The sequence below is a fragment of the Saccostrea cucullata genome, unplaced genomic scaffold, assembly GCF_032062105.1.
Source record: "Saccostrea cucullata isolate Sc308-1 unplaced genomic scaffold, CSIRO_AGI_Scuc_v1 ctg28, whole genome shotgun sequence".
In the NCBI taxonomy this organism is placed as follows: Eukaryota; Metazoa; Mollusca; class Bivalvia; order Ostreida; family Ostreidae; genus Saccostrea; species Saccostrea cuccullata.
Window position 1 is genome coordinate 842,284 of NW_026939565.1, and position 22,218 is coordinate 864,501.

Sequence of the window (22,218 nt, forward strand, 5' to 3'; positions counted from 1 at the left end):
AAAAAAATATGTATTAATTTATTATTTTGAAATTTCATAAAAAATTTAGTAGTATTAACATGGTTTAAACTTGTGATATTTTTAAAAAAAAATTTATCTTAAATTCTTTGATATCTAAACTTGTGTAAATAACCTTAAAAAGTCACAGGGATACATATATATTCTTCATAAATTGAAAAGATTAGATGATGGTTTTATAGACATAGAAGTTTAAAGTTGAAGAAACATAGAAACTGTCCAAACATTACATTACATGGCATTTGTTTTGGTCTGATTCTAGGTGACCTTGAATTTTATTTGTTGTCCAGTGTATTTAGCCTAATTCCAGTGCTTATTTTCACATAAAAAGAGACATGGTTTTGAGGTATATAAATATTGGCATAACTGGCTTTGTTAATGAAAAATGAAATGAGTTTAAATGGTTTCAAAGGAAGTTAAAAATTCTGTGGTTAATACAGAGATTAAATGAGTTGTGTTAAAGTTATATTTAGTTCTTTTATTTTGTGCACTTTCATTGAAGTGGAAAATGTAAGCAGATAAATGCATGCATAATGTGACTCCCCCCCTCCCCCCAAAAAATATTAAAAAGAGAGAGAAAGGAAAGGGATTGTAATTTGTATTTTCGATATAGTCGGCTATAGAAGGGAAATTTTGAAGTCAAATATTTTATACTCAGTGTGGCATTAAATTATTATTTTTAAAGAAAATTCACTGCATATGAGATAAAATCTTTTTTAGGGATGGGTATTGCCAAAAATTTTGTATTGCAATATATCATGATTTTTTCCCAAATATCATGATATTTTTACAAGCAATTTTTACATTGATTTTAAATGAATATTCATTATTTTTCTTAAAAATATGCTAGAAAACTAAATTTCACATTTTAAAATTTTTCATTTAGTACATATAATCATATTTGAATGCTAATTAAGATTGTGTTCTTTTTACCTTTTTCAACATTTTTTACACTTTCTGTACCGGTAATTGTAATTTTAAAGATTGAACAAATAAAAATTTATGGACCTTAAATGTATAATATAAACTGAAATACCAGTAAAAGTCTTGATTTTTATCACTATTCGTTTCATGCCAAAAAAAAAAAAAAATCATGATATTCCAATATACCATTGAATCACACATCCCTATAAAATGTACATTCATGTAGGTGTTAATTACATCAAGAATTTGATTTATTTCATTTAGGAAGTAAAGAAGAGATAATCATTGATAACTCTTAAAACAAGAATTATAAGAATATTAAAGACTCACATTTTTATGCAAAAATAAAGTTTTTGTGAATAAAATGTGATTTATATGCATTACATGTACCAGGGAATTAAACTTTAAATGAGATTTGAAATTAAAACTTCATAAGAGTAAAGTTTCGTTTTCTTGTAAAATTAACAACATATATATTTTTTAACTCTCTGGAGCAAGTTGGTAGAGAATTTTTCATTTCACTCAAAACTTACTAACCAGGTAATATATTTTATAAGGCATTGAATCCTATCAGTACAAATCAGCTACAATAAAAATCAGGTATGGGGGAAATGTTTATAGTAAAACATAAAATTTCTTTAAAATTTGATTTGCAGAGTGCATACTCATGTGCAGATACAAATGATTTACACCATTTATATTTTTGTTTTTAAAAAATCGGACCCTTTTATTTTATTTTTAATTGCATAAAACTGGTATTAAAATGATATATCATTAATTTTTTTTTTTCAATATCATGCAATTACATATTTAAGTTTCAACTAGAAAATGCAATGTTGAGCTTTTTATTCATATTATTGAGAAAAGAAATTTCAAACAAAATACAGTTGGGTTACTTGTTTTCCTACAAAACCACTTATTTATGATATATTGTGACAGTAACAGCTTGACTTTGGTAGCCTTGACCTTTTTAATACATGTATATGAATCAGTTGACTTGACTAATTACTAATTGTAATTTAAGAGAACTTATAAATTTGATTAAATCCTCAAGTTGATTTTGGTCAACAATTCATTTTTTTTTATAGAAGTTGATAAGTACATTTTTTTGGTATTTTGAAGCTCCCTAAAATAGTTATTGTACTGCATATTTTCTGCATTTATTCCCATCTCAGACTAACACATAGGCAGGGTTCTATCTCAATATCTCTTTACAATCAAAGATGAACTTGAGGTTATCAAAGGCCAAAGTAATTGTATGTCTAGGTAAATAGTAAAAAAAATGGTTGTTTTCATCAACTTGTTGTGCATGTCTGCATTAAAGTGGTTTTCTCTTCAATTATCACACATCCCACTCTAGCATTCCTTCAGTAATACCCTACAGTCTTTGTACCAACTTATCTCACAGGAATCTAGCTTCCCTGATGATAGGACCTTTCCCTTCCCCTCAATGCCTGATTATTTGCAGATTCCTAAGTTGTATATTTTTGTTACTTTTTTTTATGATTTATTTGTTTGTCTTATCACTTCATACACAGGTCCATTACTCTATTTCAAATAATGAATATCTTGACAGAATACATGCATTACAAAAAACAATGGCTCCTATCAAATTTTTTGAGCAAGGTGGATTAGAGGGCACATCTGTTGAGCAGAGTATAACCTGGGTGAAAATTAAGCAGATTTTCTAATCACCTTATTGAACTGGTATTAGTGATATATACAAAGGTTTTCCATTGAAAAAATTAACAATCGAGGAGTGAGGTTTTAGCCCGGGTTTCACCTTGCTGTTGCTAAGCATAGTTTGGAGGAGAGGACTTGTATAGAAAATTTCATTATCACCTGGAGGTTTGAATTTGTTGCAGTGTTTGTGAACTTCAAATTATTTTGGTTGAATAACTTTTGCATTAAATGCAAAATTTAAATTAAGATTTTAATGTTATTTTTCTTGTTTTGCAAAATTTAAATTTTTTTAAAATAATTAATTTATTTAACAGAAGCTGTAAAAGAAAATTTCATCTTTGATCAGGATGAAGAAATCAGAAGTATATAGCAAAGGTATTTTAATATTTTTTAGGCTCAGCTTTTCTGATCAATTTTGTCCGTCGTCCGTCCGTCCGTCTGTCTGTCCGTCCGTCTGTCCGTCTGTCTGTCCGTTGTAAACTTTTCACATTTTCGACTTCTTCTCAAGAACCACTGGGCCAATTTTGACCAAACTTGGTTTGTTAAAATGAAGGGACATATCCCCTCGCAAAGAAATCAAGAAAAGACAAAAATAGGGTTGGGTCATTAAAAAATCTTCTTCTCAAGAACCACTGGGCCAGTAAAGCTGAAACTTATGTGGAAATCCTGGGGTAGTGTAGATTCTAAATTTTGACCCCCGGGGGAAGAGCGGGGCCACAATGGGAAATCAAAGTTTTACATAGAAATATATAGGAAAAATCTTTGAAAATCTTCTTCTCAAGAACCACTGGGCCAGAAAAGCTGAAACTTATATGGAAGCATCCTGGTATAGTGTAGATTCTAAATTGTTTACATCATGACCCCCGGGGGAAGGGCGGGGCCACAATGGGGAATCAAAGTTTTACATAGAAATATATAGGAAAAATTTTTTGAAATAAGGGGAAATCCTGGTATAGTCAAAGTTTTTAGATATATATAGGAAAAATCTTTGAAAATCTTAAAGCTGAAACTTATGTGGAAGCATTCTGGTATAATGTAGATACTAAATTGTTCAAATAATGACCCCCGGGGGAAGGGCGGGGCCACAATGGGGAACCAAAGTTTAACATAGATATATATAGGAAAAATCTTTTGAAACTTATGTGGAAGCATCCTGGTATAGTGTAGATTCTAAATTGTTCAAATAATGACCCCCGGGGGAAGGGCGGGGCCACAATGGGGAATAAAAGTTTTATATAGAATATATAGGAACAATCTTTGAAAATCTTCTTCTCAAGAACCACTGGGCCAGAAAAAGTGAAGCTTATGTGGAAGCATAGTGTAAATTCTAAATAGTAGGAATCATGACCCCCGGGGGAAGGGCAGGGCCATTATAGGGAATCAAAGTTTCACATAGAAATATATAGGAAAAATCTTTGAAAATCTTCTTCTCAGGAACCACTGGGCCAAAAAAGCTGACATATGTGCCCATGGAAGGATCATGGGGAAGTGTAGATTTCAAATTGTCTAAATTGTGATCAGGGTGGGGATGCATTATGTATAACAAGGGGGAAATCTGGTAAAGAACAGAATGGTCAAAGCTTCTCAGGTGAGCGATGTGGCCCATGGGCCTCTTGTTTAAAATCAAATCAGATTGGAAATCATCTTTATTCCGTTGATATTGACATTTTCTGCTCAAGCATTCATTTTAGACATTTAAATTTGTGAAGACATTTAAAAATTCAGATTATTAAGATAGATAATTGGATAAGAAAAAAACTAATGACACCTATGCAATGAACAGGTGGAATAGAATTTCTTTTTATCTGATTGTTTCTGACGTCAAATCGAACTACTCGGAGTTTAAAGGACCTGATATATTGGCTCCGTTAGAAAAGTGTATTGGAGTGATTTTTATGCTTTAGCACCAGACCATACAGTACAGACTGATCAATAGACAGGTTCATTGTGTATTGCTATGGGGAGAACTCTGTAGGCAATATATATATCAGGTAGAACTTGGCTCTCTCAGCATTTCAATGCCCTTGGTAGAAGTGCCAGCTAGGTTAAATTTCTAGTTTCATCATGCTTTTGGAGTTTATGAATTTCAAGTCATTCTCTGGTCTTCAGAAAGGTGAGTTTTTGCTGAATTTTAACATATTTTATGATTTATAATCATTAAATATTCCCTGGCACTTTAGAATTCTTATATTTTTCATCATGACCTTGGAATGTTAGATTCAAGAACATTTTGAAAATGAAAAGCTTTCAGGCAATTTTTGGGATGAGTGCTACAGATAAAGAAATCATTGAAAAGTGGTTGCTATGCTCTCACCTCATTTGATCAGGCGGTTGACATATGTGTCCGAAACAAACAATGTAGCATCTGTTCTTCATTCTCGTGATCAGGAAGGAAGACTGCGTCATTATTATACTGTATTATTCTAAATACTAGCTTACTACTATTCCCTATTCATTTAAAAGATTCATATCTTTCAATTTTTGCACTCAGGACGTACATTCTGTAAATTGTGTAATTTAAGGCTGGGTACAAAATCATAAGATGTCCATTTGAAAAACAATTGCTACAAAGACATATTTTTGCAGAGGTTTTGAAACTGAATTTTTTTTGGCATAATTTGCTGAGAATTTCTTTTTATTCTGTATGAACAGATTAATGAGTTTTACATAGAACTGATTGAATTTGTCTCACAGAAGAATTCTGCTTGCGCTGGAAACCCTATAAATAGCTGCAGCTATTGATATATCCCAGGCACAGTGCTCAGTGTTAGTTGGCTGTCGAGTTCTCCTTTTGTGGTGAAGCTGGCAAATGCGTGTATCTCGCTTGCTTCTAATCAATGAATTTGGCTTCTTTTTAGTATAATTTAGTTGTTTAATATTGAATTAAGGTTTTACCAGGACTGTTTTTCATTTTTTTAATAATGTGAGTATAAATTTATTAATCTGTTTAGATTTCAGGAATTAACGTAGCCTGTCTATTGATTAATATGGTGGTGTATTGCATGCTTTTTTTTCACAGGGGTTACTCCAAATTTTAACATTAAAAAATTGTCTATTTTCCAAGAAGAGTTGAGGCATATCCGAAGGCAATCTGTTTCTTTTCATGCTACTAAGACAAAAGTTCTTAGCTGTCTGATTTTATTTATTTCAGTCCCTTCTTCTGAGGAAATCATGCCTCCGAATCAGAATTTGGAAACGCAAATCAATGGCAACACAGTGAACGGAAAATTGTATCATCGTAATGGATCCCTGAACAATAATCCAGAGGGAAAATTAGCTGTTATAGACAAAAATGGCGAAAAAGATCACTGTAATCTACAGAAAAGGGTGGGGCTGCTGTCAGGTGTATGCCTTATAGTGGGAACAATGATCGGTAAGTACTGATAAATGTACTGTTACTATAGTGATATCATACAGGTACCAAAGTACACGTCATCACATAGGCATAGGATTTATAAATGTTTTGAATTCCAGGATTTCTATTGTGATAAAAAAAAGTATTAGATCACTTTACTTATTGATATTTTATTAAGTATTTATTCATATATATATCAGAAAAAAATACCAGTTTATAAAATATCAATAGCTAGCTGGTATTGTTTTACAAGTGGTTTCATATCAAAATACTGATAATATAAGACATGGAAAGCATTAATGTATAAAAGTTGTGACTTCTTTTGCACTCCAATTTACCATAAAATATTTACATATTTAGCAGTGTACATAATTGTTAAAAATTTACAAACAAATTCCTCTGGAATTTAACATGTATATGCAAGCATTATTGTTTTCAAGCAGTGATGTTAATGCCTTTGTCAAAAAATGTCATTTTATTTTTTATATTTGGTATGTACCAAGCTTGCATGTATATTTGGCAATGGGTCAAAGCTTCAAGTCAGATAAAAAGTAGAGTTTGTCAGTATTTTTTGCAGGTGTTTGTCATTTTGAGCTTTACAATGCAAACAAATCTTGTTAATAATGCATATTTTTAACTGGCCTGAAAAAAAAGGTTGAAGTGATCAACCAAACTCTAAATTACTATAATGCGTCATTGTTAAAAGGGATTTCAAGATTTTTATGTCCTCTTTGAAGGGGAGATAAAAAAGAAGGTAGGTTGGGGGTCAAAATATTTTTTCAAGATCAAAGAAACTTAATTAAAAAAAAATATATGCAAATTTCTTAAAATAGTGAGATTCAAGTGTGTTAAAAGCATGGCACTGTTGCATGTAACTGGCATGGTGTGACCTTGCAGAGAATTTATCATTGTATACTGTAAACCAACTTGTGTTAGTCTACAGAACCTGTCTTCACAAATATATTTTACTGCAGCTGTCATGTGATGACCTTGCAGTGAATTAATCATTGTTTATATCACTTATTTCATTGTAGAACTGAACTTTGTATTACAGGATCAGGAATCTTCATATCTCCTAAGGGTGTGTTGGCAGGAACGGGGTCTGTGGGGCTGAGTCTGATTGTGTGGGTCGGATGTGGAATCATCAGTCTCTTTGGTAAGGTCATCTGAAAGGGTCAAAGGTCAGAGTAGTCTTGGTCATTTAAACCCTTTAATATGAATAGGACTTGTATATTTAAAATTAATATTATAAAGTTTTGATATACTTCCATAGATACCTGGTACATTGTATATGTATAGCATTTGTATATTGTATATATTTATAAGCTATATACTATATCAGTTACCAATGTACACTGCATGCTTTATAGGTAAGTGAATATATACTGGTGTTTGGACATTATTGATTTTTACATTGCTGTCAATAATCAGAAATTATTATGAATAAAAACATCTGGCACAATGACCCAAAAAATTATGTCAAAGATATAAGCCAAAAAAAAAAAAATTGTAATGTTTTGTTTGCATGGGGATGTTTTCTCGACTCCCCACCATAAAATGTTTTAAAACATGTTTTCTTGCACACAGGTCAACTAGAATTCCCAGAGGATTGAACAAGATGAAGGACCCTCCTTAGAGGAAAGATGTAATACCCCCAAGACCTTGGTGTACTGTAGAAGCAATCAGTCTGTTTTTGCTTTAAGTGAAATGAAAACTGATTCAGGGCTGGTATATGTGTATTCAATACAGGGTATATATTTGGCCAATGAATTAAAAAGTCTAGCACTTTTTGTTCTGTATCCTAGGATAATCAAGTAAAAGGGATGGGTCACTAAATATTTTTTTGTTTAGTTGCATGCATGCTTATGTATTTTAACTCTGCAAAACAAAGGGAATGCTTGAAGAAACCAAGGTATCAATCCACCTGAATCAGTTATTGGCCCCCGTCATTATTTCTCTTTCCCTTTTTTTCAGGGAAAGGGGCTGTTCCAAAAATTTTAACAAGAAGGAGGGATAAACATGGCTTTTTGGAATATATTGAGAAGAAGGGGAGATAAAATTTCAGAAATTTACCCTGGCATAATATTCCTGTCTGTTCCACACGAGGGTGCAAGTTTGTGAGCCTTTCCGAGCATAACGACAGTTATTCTCAGTAAAGGGCAATGAGCAAGCTTGCATCCTCCTCCAAGATTGCCCCTTGGTCTGTATATTGAGTCTGGTCTTGGGTCCTGGCTTAGTTTCTCCACTGAATGGTAGAATGATCAGTTACTGAATGCATGAGTCAGAGAAATACCTGGGACACGAGTAACCAGCTCTTAGGTTACTCTAGTCCCAGAAGTCAACACCTGTAGTCATTTGCCAGTTTCAGTTTATTTTATTTTTTTTTAAGTTTATCCAATTAATGCTTAATTTAGTTCAATTGAATATTCTGATCCTTTTTTCTAAACAGCACTATTGCTTTTATTCTTCTGAAAGTTTTTTTTTTATTCTGAAACAAAATTTTTAACTTTATTTTGGCTGATAATTGAAATTGTCTGTCCTGATAATTTATGAAGGACTTCTCATTGTGGTCGATATTTGTAAATCTTTAGATAATGCTGCCTGTAGACCAGAGTAAGAATTATGTGAAATAAATATGCAAGATTCTGGCTTTGAAATGATTTTGATAATTTGTTCCTTGATGGATGCATGTTTGTAAATGTCAAAATTCCTACATTGATTGTGATGTACTGAAATTCAATGTTAAATCAAAAACCGAGAGCTTTTGAAATCTTGAACTTTGTGATAAAATATTGAAATCTTTGCTTTTGAAAGACATAGATAAATTTTATGGATTTTTTTTGTTTATTTATTCTACATTGATTAATCTGGTTTATAGGCCGTTGCTTATGTAATCTGTAATCTTTGCAAAAACTATTGTAGAATGTTTTATTTTCTATGTGCTATAGCCACATACTGTGCTTTGAGTGTTTTTAATAGTTTTAGATGATTAGGAAAATTTTAATACTAGGCAGTGACTATCATAAAGTTACTGGTACTTTTACCAAAAAATATGTTAATACTTTTATAATTTATAGGTATTTTTGTGTGATTTTTTCTTCATAGTATAATGTAGAGAGTCCTAACATTTTATGAAACTGGTACAAGAAAATATGAAACCTTTTCTAAAAAATTGATGTTGAGCAATCTTTGCAATATATAATCTCTAAAATCTTATATATCATACAATTATTTAGCTTGGTTACTTTATTATGCTTGACCATTTTACAAAACAGCCTTAAGCCAACCATTTTTTCATATCTATTTTTTAGTTCTCGCAAAACGTATAAAAGAATAAAATTTGATGTAGGCTAAAAATTAAAGATAAATGTGTTTAAAAAAAATGACATAAATCAATAAGAATTTCTTTGTGTTGTACTATATTACATATTGGTAATTGGAAAGAGTGCAAAGTGGTTATTCCTATAAATAATTACATTAAATCTTTTGTACACAATGACACTATAATAAAAGATATATTTGCTACATTATTATAATCATCAAAAAAGATTTTATGTAATCAAAATTTTATATTGGTGTGTAAAATTAAAACCGGATCCGTAAAAGTGTGGACCTGCCTTAAAAAGTTATTTCAATGCACTTAAGTTGTTCAGAATTTGGACGACTTTATGATTGTGTAGAGATTGATTTTCCTTGATTGTTTGCATGGTAGTTGGAAACCCCACTGATTTCTTTGCTTCTTAATCTATAATTTTCAATAGTGACATAGATGGAAGTGTTTGCTTTTTTACTGAATTATTAACAGCATTTTTGTATTTTATCGATAAATTGCCTGACCAATTTGATTCACCAAATTTATGGCATGCAACATGAATTTGAAACTCTGATGAGTTCGGAAATGTTATCATTTAAAGACGCATCATTCATTGAATGCAATCATTCGTGTCATGCAACTATATTCAATTATTCGTACAAAAAGCTATGAAATTTGAAACAATGAAACTGATCATTCTGTCACCTTAGTGCATCATGGGATAATCACATTCATGGCAAATGGTAAATATTTGATAATAATTCATTGACAAATTGATCTCCTCTGATTTCTGGAATCAATAAAAGGGAGGGTTGATCGATCTTCATAAACTAAAAGAAGGGGTGGGTGGGATGGTGCTGTCATGGGAGATTTGAAAACAATATGCATGACTGTGATTTCCTGATGATACACATCCCTAAGTGCAAGCAGGTGCTGACTTGCCCTCCTGTGTGCATGGAGAGACATTGCAGCACTGTGCTGATGTAGGCGACACAGTTTAGTGCCAGTTAGCCCTCCATTCGTCACATTTGGAGAGACTTTCTGGCACATTTCCAACAGTTTTGCCCAAACTGAGGCTGATGATGTCACAAACATCCAATTGGTCTTTGATATTTTTGCGAACATAAAGTTCATGTCAGAAATGAGACATTTTTTTGGTACATGTCCAAAGTGTCCTCTCCTGCATCATGCTCATTTCCATTTTCCATTCATCAGCTTCAGTCTTTACCATCCATAAGTGTTAGGAGTATAGGTGCCATTTTGCCCTCCCGGACATCTTGGAGAGACAAAAATGTCACCTCAAACTATGTACCCTTTGGTCTTTTTCCTTTTATCCTTTAAAACATCTTTGGGTGTAAGGATAAGTAGGCCAGTTAATCCTCCACAGAAAACTTTCTGGAACAGTTCCTTTAAAAGCTGCAGATGATGAGGAAAGCAGACGCTAAGCCATGAAGCAAATACCAACGTCAAAATATTTATTTGAGAAATATAAAATGTCTTCATGTTCCAGGGAGGGCTGGTTCCAGAAAGGCCTATACGGAGAGACGTCCATGGCACATTAGTTAGAAATTCTATAGAGAGGCCATATAGATCCTCCCGGACATCTTGGAGTGACGCATATGGTTTCACGCGTTAACTCTCCTGTAAAACATCCACCAATTTTAATAAATCTTGTATTGTTAATTAATTGAAAATTTGAGGAATTTATCTTTCAATTTTTTGTCTAAATTCAAAACATTTTCAAACAATAATGGTGAAAACAAGCATTCATTATTTAGGCTATAAACTTGTCTGAAAAAATTCCGACTGGATTCTTGCATATGTCATAAAATTTAAAATAAAAAAAAATTACAAATTACAAAAAGCCGGATTTTGCAGGAAGTGAGTTAACTTGTTAGGGCTAGCTTGTCATTTAGTCCTCCACACAACAATATGCTAGCATATTGGAGAGACTGAGGTGACAAGCTGAATGTTTCGGCAGTAGGTCAGCTTTGATCATGTGCCAGGATGCCCTCCGCACGGACTTTGGTAATGGAACAGCCCTAATACTCCCACTGTGCTAATATCACTCAATCTCAAGCATTCTGTTTCCAATATGCCACATTTTGTTCTGTTTCACAGCCTATTTTGTTTACTCTAATTCACAAAAAAAAGATAATTGAAGCACTTTTTATCATTCCCATTTTAACACAGTCAGATATTGCTTTACTTGGGACTACTTTGGTATACACAATATATAGTAGTTTTGTTTAGAAAAAATATTTTGTTTAGCATTTCATTCTAATGAGCTAATCAAAGACTATCAGTTACATTACATTTACTTTGTCATAAAACTACATACATGTCTATAAAAAAAATTTAAATCTACATTTTTTTTTACCTCAAATATTCAAAATTCATTCTTGCACTCAGTCTAACTAGAGGCTTTGGTTTGATTTTCTAAAACAACTGGTTTAAGAAAAAAAGAACACCTTCGCATATACTCACAGGTGAAAACAGATTTACATACACAAATATGAACGTAAAATCATTTCTACCATGTAATCATTGGATGCATATTTTATCTTTCAGGTGCTCTCTCCTATGCTGAGCTTGGAACTTTAATCACCAAGTCCGGAGCAGAATATGCTTATTTACACGAAGCCTTTGGACCCTTCCATAAGACCCTGGGTGCCATTCCTGCTTTCCTCTTTGCCTGGACATCAGTCCTGATTCTGAAGCCTGCACTGTTTGGGGTGGTCTCTATGAGTTTTGCTCTGTACACCACGGAACCATTCTTTGAGTGTGGACCACCAGATGTGCTCGTTAAAATCGTTGCCATTGTGTGTCTCTGTACGTCATCAAAGCAATACACAGAAAAATCATTTCTTAATAGATAAAATTTTGGTTTATATGCAGTGATGTCAAATAATTTGATCTAATTATTTGTTTTTTTTAATACAGTTTTTGTATCAGCTGTCAATTGCTACAGTGTAAAGCTTGCAACAAAAGTTCAGAATGTTTTCACGGTGGCCAAGTTGCTTGCTATAGCTGTCATCACTGTAGGAGGATTTGTTTACATGGGGAAAGGTAAAATAATTTATTTGCTTGTAAATTTTTGATACTTTACTGAAAAAATTATAAATGGTAAATAGAGGATATTCAATGTTTTGTTGTTGAATATGGAATTTATTTCACGAGTGGGATAGGATTTTTTGATATTTTCACGAGTGCGAAGCACAAGTGAAAATATAAGAAAAATCCTGTCTCAAGAGTGAAATAAATTCCATATTCAAACTACGAAACATTGAATTTTCTGTTTATTACATTTTTTAAATAAAATTCTTTGATTTTTTTCTTTGCCTCTGCCTTTTTGTAATACAGTCATAGCTAGGCTCATGACGTCATGGTTGAGCGCTTGAGACGTCATAGCTAAGTGAGGTGAAAATTCTGTAAACATGAATTTAGCAACATGTTTTTGGTAATTTTGACTGTTTTATTCGCTGTCAGAATGGTTTATTTATTTCCATCAATCTTATATTAGGTGAAGGACGTTTTTTTCAGCAATCTTCGTTACCGGAAGGGAAATCTCGAGTTTTCCCGCACTTCTGATATTCGTCACACTGTGTCAGGATATCATTTTGATATCCTTTCACACTGTAACAGGATATCATTTTTATTCAATGAATAAATTTCAGTATTTCACTGGTAAAAATTTAATGAATAAATTTACGTAATCATAGGTTTCTTTTCCATGTATATTTACTTAAATATTTTACATTTCCAGGTGAAGTAGAAGAAATTAACACTGGCTTTGAGGATACTATTCAATCACCTTCTCTGATAGCCCTAGCATTCTATGATGGACTTTGGGCTTATGATGGCTGGTAAATTTGAAGATTTATCATCAGCCATTTTTGAAAAAAAAAAGATTTTCTTAATTCTTTACAGCAGGTGTTTTATTTACATTTCTCTTTACTTCAGGAACAATTTGAATTACATCACTGAAGAAATAAGAAACCCCACAAGGTAACGTGGAAGATAGATAGTGCAAGAAAGACAACTCTTGTAAACAATTTAGTTAAAGACATTAATACATATACTACATAAAGATGCTGATAATTGTACCCTTTTTCCTGATTCATCGAACAAGTTGGAACAGCTACTAAAAAATCATAAGGGGAATAATAATCTAAACATATTTATGTGGCTATTACACACCTAGTGATTTCAGGAACCTGCTGTTGACCTTTATGATTTATATATAAACTATATTTGATGTGACTATATGACTGTTTTTGATATTAGGAACCTGCCCTTGGCCATTATGATGTGACTATGTAATTGTTTTGTGATTTTAGGAACCTGCCCTTGGCCATTATGATTGGGATTCCTCTGGTGACCTTATGCTACCTCCTGACTAACCTCTCTTACTATACTGTAATGACCCGTGCAGAACTACTCCGCTCTACTGCTGTCGCTGCTGTAAGTGAACAATCTTTTTGATTGCTGATAGATGCATTAATTAAACAAAATTAATGACAGTATTACAAAGTAAATGCTAGCATTTGACTATTTTCATGAGTATAGGTCTTTGAAATTTTGATTGATCTTGTATAAACCTTGAAACAGGGAGACTCAGACGTCAAAAGAAGTGCTAACCAATGTTTAATGCTTTGATTTTGAGAAGATATATGTAAATATGTAAATATGGCCTGTTATTTTGCAGACCTGGGGGGATAGAGTTCTGGGTGGTGCTGCGGTACTTATACCTATATTTGTGGCTATGTCCACGTTTGGTGCTGCCAATGGCTCCTGCTTTACGGGTGGAAGGTAATATTAATTAAAATATGTAATCAAAGATTTGTTTTTAAAAATTGTTTCCCTAAGAATTAAACTTTCATATAGTATGATAAGATTTAATTTTTAGGACTTCATCCTGTTTTTAATTTTTTTTTTCATCCTTGCAGAGTAATAAGATTTTACTAACATTTACTTACTGATATTTTGATTTATTCTTTTTACATGTTGAGTGAGACGATAATTTTGGCTGTTATTTTGTAGACTGACATTTGTAGCCGCCAGGGAGGGCCATCTACCAAAGGTCTTGTCCTATGTCCATATAAAGAAGTTCACTCCCTTACCATCCCTCATGATTTCTGTAAGAACTTTTCTTTATAAATATTGAAAAATAAAATTGATTATTGGACTATGCAAATGAGTATTTTTAGAAAACCAAACATTTATAGTAATTTGTTCATCAAAAAAGCCTTCAAGCATTTTACTTGTAGATAAATTAACATGGTAAAATGAAAATGTTAAAGCTCTATATTTAGTATAGACTTATTGGAGATTTCCCCCTGGTATATATATAGGGATGATTCTGTATAATTGCAGACTTTCCTGGCAGCTGTAATGGTGCTGATGGGAGACATTTTTGCCCTGATTGATTTCTTCAGCTTCACAGCCTGGTTGTTTTATGGTAGTACGATGGCAGCATTACTGGTACTGAGGTACACCAAGAGGGATGCCAAAAGACCTTACAAGGTAGGAGCAAATGTCAAGAACTAAAAGTTATTGTGTAATTCCAGTATTTTGGACCTGAAAATTTTTTTTACACAGTTGTATAAAAAATCACACTTGCATGTAATCATTTCAGTCATTAAATGTTGTTTTGGCTTTTCATAAAAAAAAAAAATTATAAATGATAACTGCATGAAGACGGATATAAAGACATGTGATTTACTACACTGTATACTGAATTATTGCCATAAATCCACTAGTTTCTTAAAAAATATAAATGCCAAGTTTTTGACAAAAATATTGCCATTGTATATGATTTAAATCATAATTTAATTTTAAATTTTTGAACTGTTTAGGATGACAAACTTTTTTTTTTAAGAAACAATGCATGGAAAATATTGGTTTGCTGTATTTAATTCTGCTCACCCCTATGATATGACGAAGTTCACAGTATTGTGATCTTGCAGGTGCCCATTATTTTGCCAATCACAGTTCTCTGTGTGTCCGTGTATCTTGTGATAGCTCCCATTGTCAATGACCCCAGAATCGAGTTCCTGTATGCTTTCATCTTCGTCATTAGTGGTTTGATCTTCTATGTCCCATTTGTGGTGATGAAGAAGTCACTTCCTTACACAGGTGGGCATTTAATTTTTATGAAATCTTTAATTCTAAATATTGGTCTTTTATTGCTTATTAGAAGAGATCTTTCTATACAATGTGTCTTGGCATGAATATGAGTGTATTAGATCTGTTATGTTTTGATACGAATTACTACAGTTTTGCCATCCCTGTGTACCAGCTTATACAAAATTTGCTACAGTGTTAATAGTGATGACAACTTGACTTCTAAGGAAATCAAAGTTTTAATTGAACTGCACAAATTTCAGCAACCTGCAGTGAAATAATGAAAGAAATAGCCTTGTAAATTTTTAAAATTAATTCCAGTAAGAGTTATCTCTCTTTTAAGAGGGTCATTGCGCCTCAAGATTTTTTAAGTAAAAACTTTTAATAATGAACTAATTTGAGAATATTCTACTTTTACAGAGACTGTGACCAAATTTATTCAGCTCATCTTGTGGTGTGCCCCTAGCCGATATGAATCTGAGCTTGTCGGAGACTAATGCACGTCATTAATGCGTATAGTCAAACTGTGATATTGTGTCAATATAAGACATTTATATTAATTTCATGTAAAATTGTTTTTCACTTGCATTAATCATGTTATAAGTTTTCCTTTTATAATTCACAATGCAGCATTAAAAGATAATATATTTATTTTTATGTTCAAAAATCATGTTAGTGAATATATTTATTTTTTCTCATTAAAGGTGAACATGAAATAAAAGTAATTATTTTCCATTGTTGAATATAGCTAAATATTTATTTATATGGATCTTTCATATACTGTTATAATTCTAATGGTTTATTGATAGTACTATAAACACTCTTCATGTAGATGTATATAAACATAGATTGCTATGGCTTACTCCAAACTATAAATGTAGGAATGACATAGATTTATTAGAGTTTCTATGTAGATAGTTTTCATTTTTTGGTAATTTTTACATTCCAGGGAAAAAAACCCCCGAAACTGAACCTGCTATTTAAGATTCGTTCATACCCTCTGATATATGCATACGTCAGATTTATGTTTATTTTTAATTTTTTTTTTTTTTATTTTGTGTCCTCCATTTTTTCCAGTTACTCAAGGTGTTCATGCATTACTAGGTGTGCCAAATATTGCAGCCTTCTGTATTACAGCATTGCAAATAGTTCAAATTCTTGTTGCTCCTGATAGAGGCATAGTTTTAACAAAAGTATGTTGCAGGATGGTGTAAATTTTATATACTATGTATATATGTATAAATCAAGCCTTAATTATTTCTGGCATAAGCACTGAGTGATTTTTTTGTTTGCCTTATTTTTGTTATAATTTTTTTTTTGCTTTGTCCTGATATACCTGTATTTTACAAAAGCAGTGCATTTATGCCTCTCTTTTTTTAACCCATCAAGAAATATGTTAACTGTTATGTTGTTAAAGTTTCCATTGGTTTGGTGACTATTGAGCAATATTGTCCAGTCTCTAGCTTTGTATACTTTCCCCATTTGTTTTACGATTCCAAAACCATGAGATTCTAATAACATACTTTTTATATGATCTGTCATTAGTAATGTACAGTGTCTTTGATTATATTGACATATTGTATATCCATATATTTATGTATATATGTAAGATATATTGTATATTATATTGGGTATAATCCCACAAGAAACAGCATTCAGGGTTTTATAAGTATTAGTAATTTATTTGCCAATATATAAAGTATATAAAATAGCATTAAAATGAAATGTAGATCAATTCCTTGGTAGAATTTATTATTTTTATTGAGTTTTAAATTTTTTTAAATAATGATCAGCTATGACCATGGCAGGGTGTAAAATGTATGGAAAATGGACATAGTTGTTTGCTTTTGTTACAAGGATCCTGGGACAATGGATGACAGATTTCATGGTTTTTTTTATTATAAGCATTATTGTTGGTGAATGATACAGTGTTATGATTGATTGTTGGCTTATATGGTAACATATTTATGCAAAAAAGTGTAAATACATGGATCTCAGTAAATCATAATGCATACCTATGAATTAGTATTTTAATTATTTCAATTTTGACTGAAGAAAGCTCTGTTATGGAAGTTATGCAGTTTAAAGTCATTTATCCTTTGATGTAAAATGGCAAAAAACAAGTAATCTACAATGAATGACTCAATTTGAAGTAAAGTTTTCTAAAAAAAATTATTATTTAAGACCATTAAAAACAATATGTGTATGTTTTTCCCAATTTGTTCATGAGTAAACAACAGTGTATTCTTTTCACTAATGCTTTAATTGTTGTTAAACATTTTCCTTGGGAAAAAAATGGCAAGCACCCTATCTTGTAAATCTTAATTCTTTATTTTTGCACACATTTTGGTTATTAGCTCACCTGAGCCGAAGGTTGTTGTCGTTGTTGTCATCGTCGTTGTCGTCATAAACTTTTCACATTTTCATCTTCTCCTCAAGAACCACTGGGTCATTTTCAACCAAACTTTCTACAAAGTATCCTTGGGTAAAGGGGATTCAAGTTTGTACAAATGAAAGGCCACGCCCTTTTCCAAGGGGAGATAATTATGAATTGGAGAAAAATTAATGGCGTTTTTAAAATATCTTCTCAAGAACCACTGGGCCAGGAAAGATGAAACTCATGTGGAATCATCCTCAGGTAGTGTATATTCAAATTTGTTCAAATCATGACCCCCGGGGGTAGGGTGGGGCCAAAATGGCCGATCAAAGTTTTACATAGGAATATATAGGAAAAATCTTTAAAAATCTTCTTCTCAAGAACCACTGGGCCAGGAAAGTTGAAACTCAAGTGAAATCATCCTCAGGTAGTGTAGATTCAAGTTTGTTCAAATCATGACCCCCGGGGGGTAGGATGGGGCCAAAATGGCCGATCAAAGTTTTACATTGGAGTATATAGGAAAAATCTTTAAAAATCTTCTTCTCAAGAACCACTGGGCCAGGAAAGATGAAACTCATGTGGAATCATCCTCAGGTAGTGTAGATTCAGGTTTGTTCAAATCATGACCCCCGGGGGTAGGGTGGGGCCAAAATGGCTGATTAAATTTTTACATAGGAATATATAGGAAAAATCTTTAAAAATCTTCTTCTCAAGAACCACTGGGCCAGGAAAGATGAAACTCATGTGGAATCATCCTCAGGTAGTGTAGATTCAGGTTTGTTCAAATCATGACCCCCGGGGGTAGGGTGGGGCCAAAATGGCCGATTAAATTTTTACATAGGAATATATAGGAAAAATCTTTAAAAATTTCTTCTCAAGAACCATTGAGACAGGAAAGATGCAAATCATATGAAATTATCCTCAGATAGTGTAGATTCAGGTTTATTCAAATCATGACCCCCGGGGGTAGGGTGGGGCCAAAATGGCTGACCAAAGTTTTACATAGGAATAAATAGGGAAACCTTTTAAAATCTTCTTTTCAAGTACTTCAAAGCCTTGAATAGTATATTTTTTTGGAATCATAATGGTAGTGTAGATTCTAGTTCATTCAAATCATGATAAAATTCAAAATCTCCCCCCCCCCCCCCCCCCCCCCCCCCCCCCGCAATCTCAGTAAATCTTCAGTTCTGATCTGATATGTGCTTTTTCCTAGTCAATATGCTCAGGTGAGCGCTGTGGCCCCTGGGCCTCTTGTTGCCATATACAATCTTTAAAAAAAAAAAGACAGGGACAAGGAATGAATTGCAAGCAGACCGTTCCGCGTAATTATGCGAAAATTAAGTTTCTCGGGGGATAACACTATTGATAAACTTAAGCATTTTCATTTCTATTTATCGCTTCCATAAAACACTATCTGATGGGAGGTTTTATTGTATTACTTAGGAGGGTTATGACGGTACTTCAAACACCTCGATAGGGGTTAGGTGTCATGAAGGAGCAAGCAATCCCTGTCGACCGGTCACACCTGCCGTGCGCTTCTTATCATGATCGGACAACGGGAAAATAAGTAGGACAATTCAGAATCTAAATGATTGCCTAACATATTACATGAAAAGTCAGTCGGCATTCGAATTTTTAAGATAGATATTGTTTGCTAACAAGGCCATTGTATCGATCATAGAGCCCAAAAAATATTGACTTTAAACTAGTCTGTTGATAGTCTTAATTTGTTCCATTTTAAAACGTGTTTAATTGTTAATAACTTCAATGCCTCGTTTTAGAAACTGTTCATACGTAGTGCAAACATTAGCGTGTCGGATCGACCTTATACATGTGAAAACTTAAAGGGTATATTGCAATATGATAAGAGAAAGTGTCACTTATTTCTAAATTTAAAGGATATTTTAAAATTAATTTGCCAATATCACATTTTTCGTGTTTCAAGTTTTTAAAAACAATTAAAAACCGCTTTAAAAAAACAGAAAGAAATATATTTATCATACATTATGAAGATTTACAAAACAGATATTTGGGGAACGTATCGTCTGACCTTAAAACACAAATGCATTGAAAGATGTAGCAAGACTTTTTCTCAAATTTAAAAAAATGAAATATAGAAGTAACAAACAGTAATGAAGCTCAAAAAGGTTATTGTATAATTATTCAATAATCCCAGAAGTGGAATACACGATCATTATAAACTGTTTGCTCTGCTCCTATTTTGTATTGTTTTATGGACTTTTAATCTTGAATACTGTGGGTCATCTCCATATATTTTACATTTGATCTGATAGATCTCTAATTTTTGAGAAGTCTTTGTTTGTCTTGCTCAATAATTCAGAAGTAGTATATACACGATCACTATGTACTTGTCCAAAGTTGATGAAACAAGAATACTCGTTTAAAGTCATTTTTAGTTCACCTGAACCGAAGGTACTAAATGGGTAGACGTTATCTATCTGATGGGATAGAAAATATAGAAATATCAGGAGAGATTGTAGGACTGGGGATTGGTATTTTGGCAGTGTCATGTCATTTACTGGCGATCGCTAAACGTTTTAAACTATGATTTTGACCTGTAAACACCATGGGACCCAATATTTTTTTCCTGGGCTTTTTTAAATAAGTGCTTAGAATAAAGTTTCATATAATGCCTAGGATTTGTTTGAAATTAAATTAGTATAGTACTGACAGGTCAAATTGTAGCTGCAGATCTGTAGCGTGATGGTTTTGTATATTTGTCTGACCATAACGCTACAGATCCCATAATGCAAAAAAGGTGCAATTTACGGCGCAATATTTTTTGCGCATTTTTGGGAAGAATTTCTCCATTTTCAGCATCGGTCAATTAACTACCTTTCACTCCCTAATTCTAGGCACATTTTTTAACTAATCTGTATATTTTATCCATCTCCCAACCCTTTATAAGTCGTCTATACAAGTGATAAACTCGCTGATCAAAATTATTTGTTAGATTGCTGAAAAATCACTTCAAGTGAGTTTATTGCCTGTAGAGACAAGTATAAATGGTTGGGAGGTGGATAAAATATACATATTGGCTACAGAAATTGTCTAGAATTATGGAGTGAAAGGTAGTTGATTGACCAATGCTAGAAAGTGGAGAAATTCTCCCCAAAAGTGCGCAAAAAATATTGCCCCGTAAATTGCACCTTTTTTGCATTACGGGATCTGTAGCGTTATGGTCAAAGTCAAATATATAAAACAATAACGCCACAGATCTGCAGCTAAAATTATAGGGATTGTACAGAGTTCTATGGGAAAAATAATTTATTTAGTACTCCTTTGCCATTAATATATCTTACCGGTAATTGTTCAATGAAAATGAACTTCAGCAATTGTAATTTTTTGTAAATGAATAAAGGGTTTTAACAGGAACTTTTTTTCAGGGCATGGGGGACTACTTCCTGGGGTAGAAGTTTATTTTTCTTTAACTAAGAAAGCTGAAAACAAAAGATCCACCCCTTGAAGTCTTTTGCCATAAATTCTCTTGCTAGCGTTTGGGGGATATGGGTGATTTGCATTAATTACATATTGACTCCATCGCCTTGGAAAAGCGGACAGTTCAAATGACACCAGGGTCAATGACCCTGTGACCTTGACTGTGGTTTATATGCTAAAAATAGCTTTTTCGAACTTTCGCCATAACTTTTGAACCATTAAGATAAAGATAGTGATATTATATTTGGTATGCCTACTTCACTAATTAAGTTCTTTCAAATGACACCAAGGTCAATCATCTTGTGACATTGACTGGGACCTGCTTGATTAAAAATAGTTTTTTCAAACTTTGTTGCCGCCGGGCGCATAGTGTTTCACAAACACATCTTGTTGATTATGTACGTGAGATGAAAGAAGGGGATTTACGTTTGAAGGAGATTCTGGTAAAAAAAGAAAAGAAAAGAAATATCCAAGATTCGAAAGATTTAAAAAACACTGAACAACATTGCATTAACCAAGAAAACTAAGTGCTAAATATTAATGTACATGTAGGACCTACCTTAATTATTCCATGCTTATTTTATTATCCGAAAAATTAGAGCGATACACGTTTGCCTGAATAGATATAGTCATTGAATTATTATCAAAGTGTAACTCACTGTTTTCATAAGGGGGGGGGGGTATGGATAAATTAATTCATTTACTAGTGTGAACCACTCAAGTCACACTGAACTTTTATAATAATATTATAAAAGTTCAGTGTGACCTGAGTGGTTCACACCAGTTACTGTTTAAATTTATTTGTAAACGTATTCAGTTCCAGAGCACTAACTTACGTATTCAGTTCCAGAGCACTAACCTGGTGATATCTGCCGAATAAAATGTATTTTAAATCTGGATTTTTGGATCCGTGCGTAAATCTAAAAATAGATAATTGTTTTGATCCGGGTGCGTCACTGGATA

General features: G+C 32.7%; 1 protein-coding gene across 3 annotated transcripts; it reads left to right on the forward strand.

The window, feature by feature from the left end:
- The first annotated feature begins 2,939 nt into the window (after window positions 1-2,939).
- On the forward strand, window positions 2,940-17,441 carry LOC134253235 (b(0,+)-type amino acid transporter 1-like). 3 transcript variants are annotated; one of them, XM_062735751.1, is made up of 13 exons: window positions 2,940-3,000; window positions 5,777-5,998; window positions 7,035-7,136; window positions 11,865-12,125; window positions 12,237-12,362; window positions 13,060-13,159; window positions 13,257-13,301; window positions 13,634-13,757; window positions 14,002-14,105; window positions 14,337-14,433; window positions 14,670-14,819; window positions 15,263-15,431; window positions 15,840-17,441. In XM_062735751.1, exons 1-13 carry the CDS (start codon window positions 2,973-2,975, stop codon window positions 15,914-15,916), a joined length of 1,605 nt encoding a protein of 534 aa, XP_062591735.1. In that variant the 5' UTR covers window positions 2,940-2,972; the 3' UTR covers window positions 15,917-17,441. The 3 variants fall into 3 exon arrangements, with proteins under 3 accessions (XP_062591735.1, XP_062591733.1, XP_062591736.1); XM_062735749.1 differs by lacking the exon at window positions 2,940-3,000 and adding an exon at window positions 4,601-4,738; XM_062735752.1 differs by lacking the exon at window positions 2,940-3,000 and adding an exon at window positions 5,135-5,213.
- The last annotated feature ends 4,777 nt before the right edge of the window (window positions 17,442-22,218 follow it).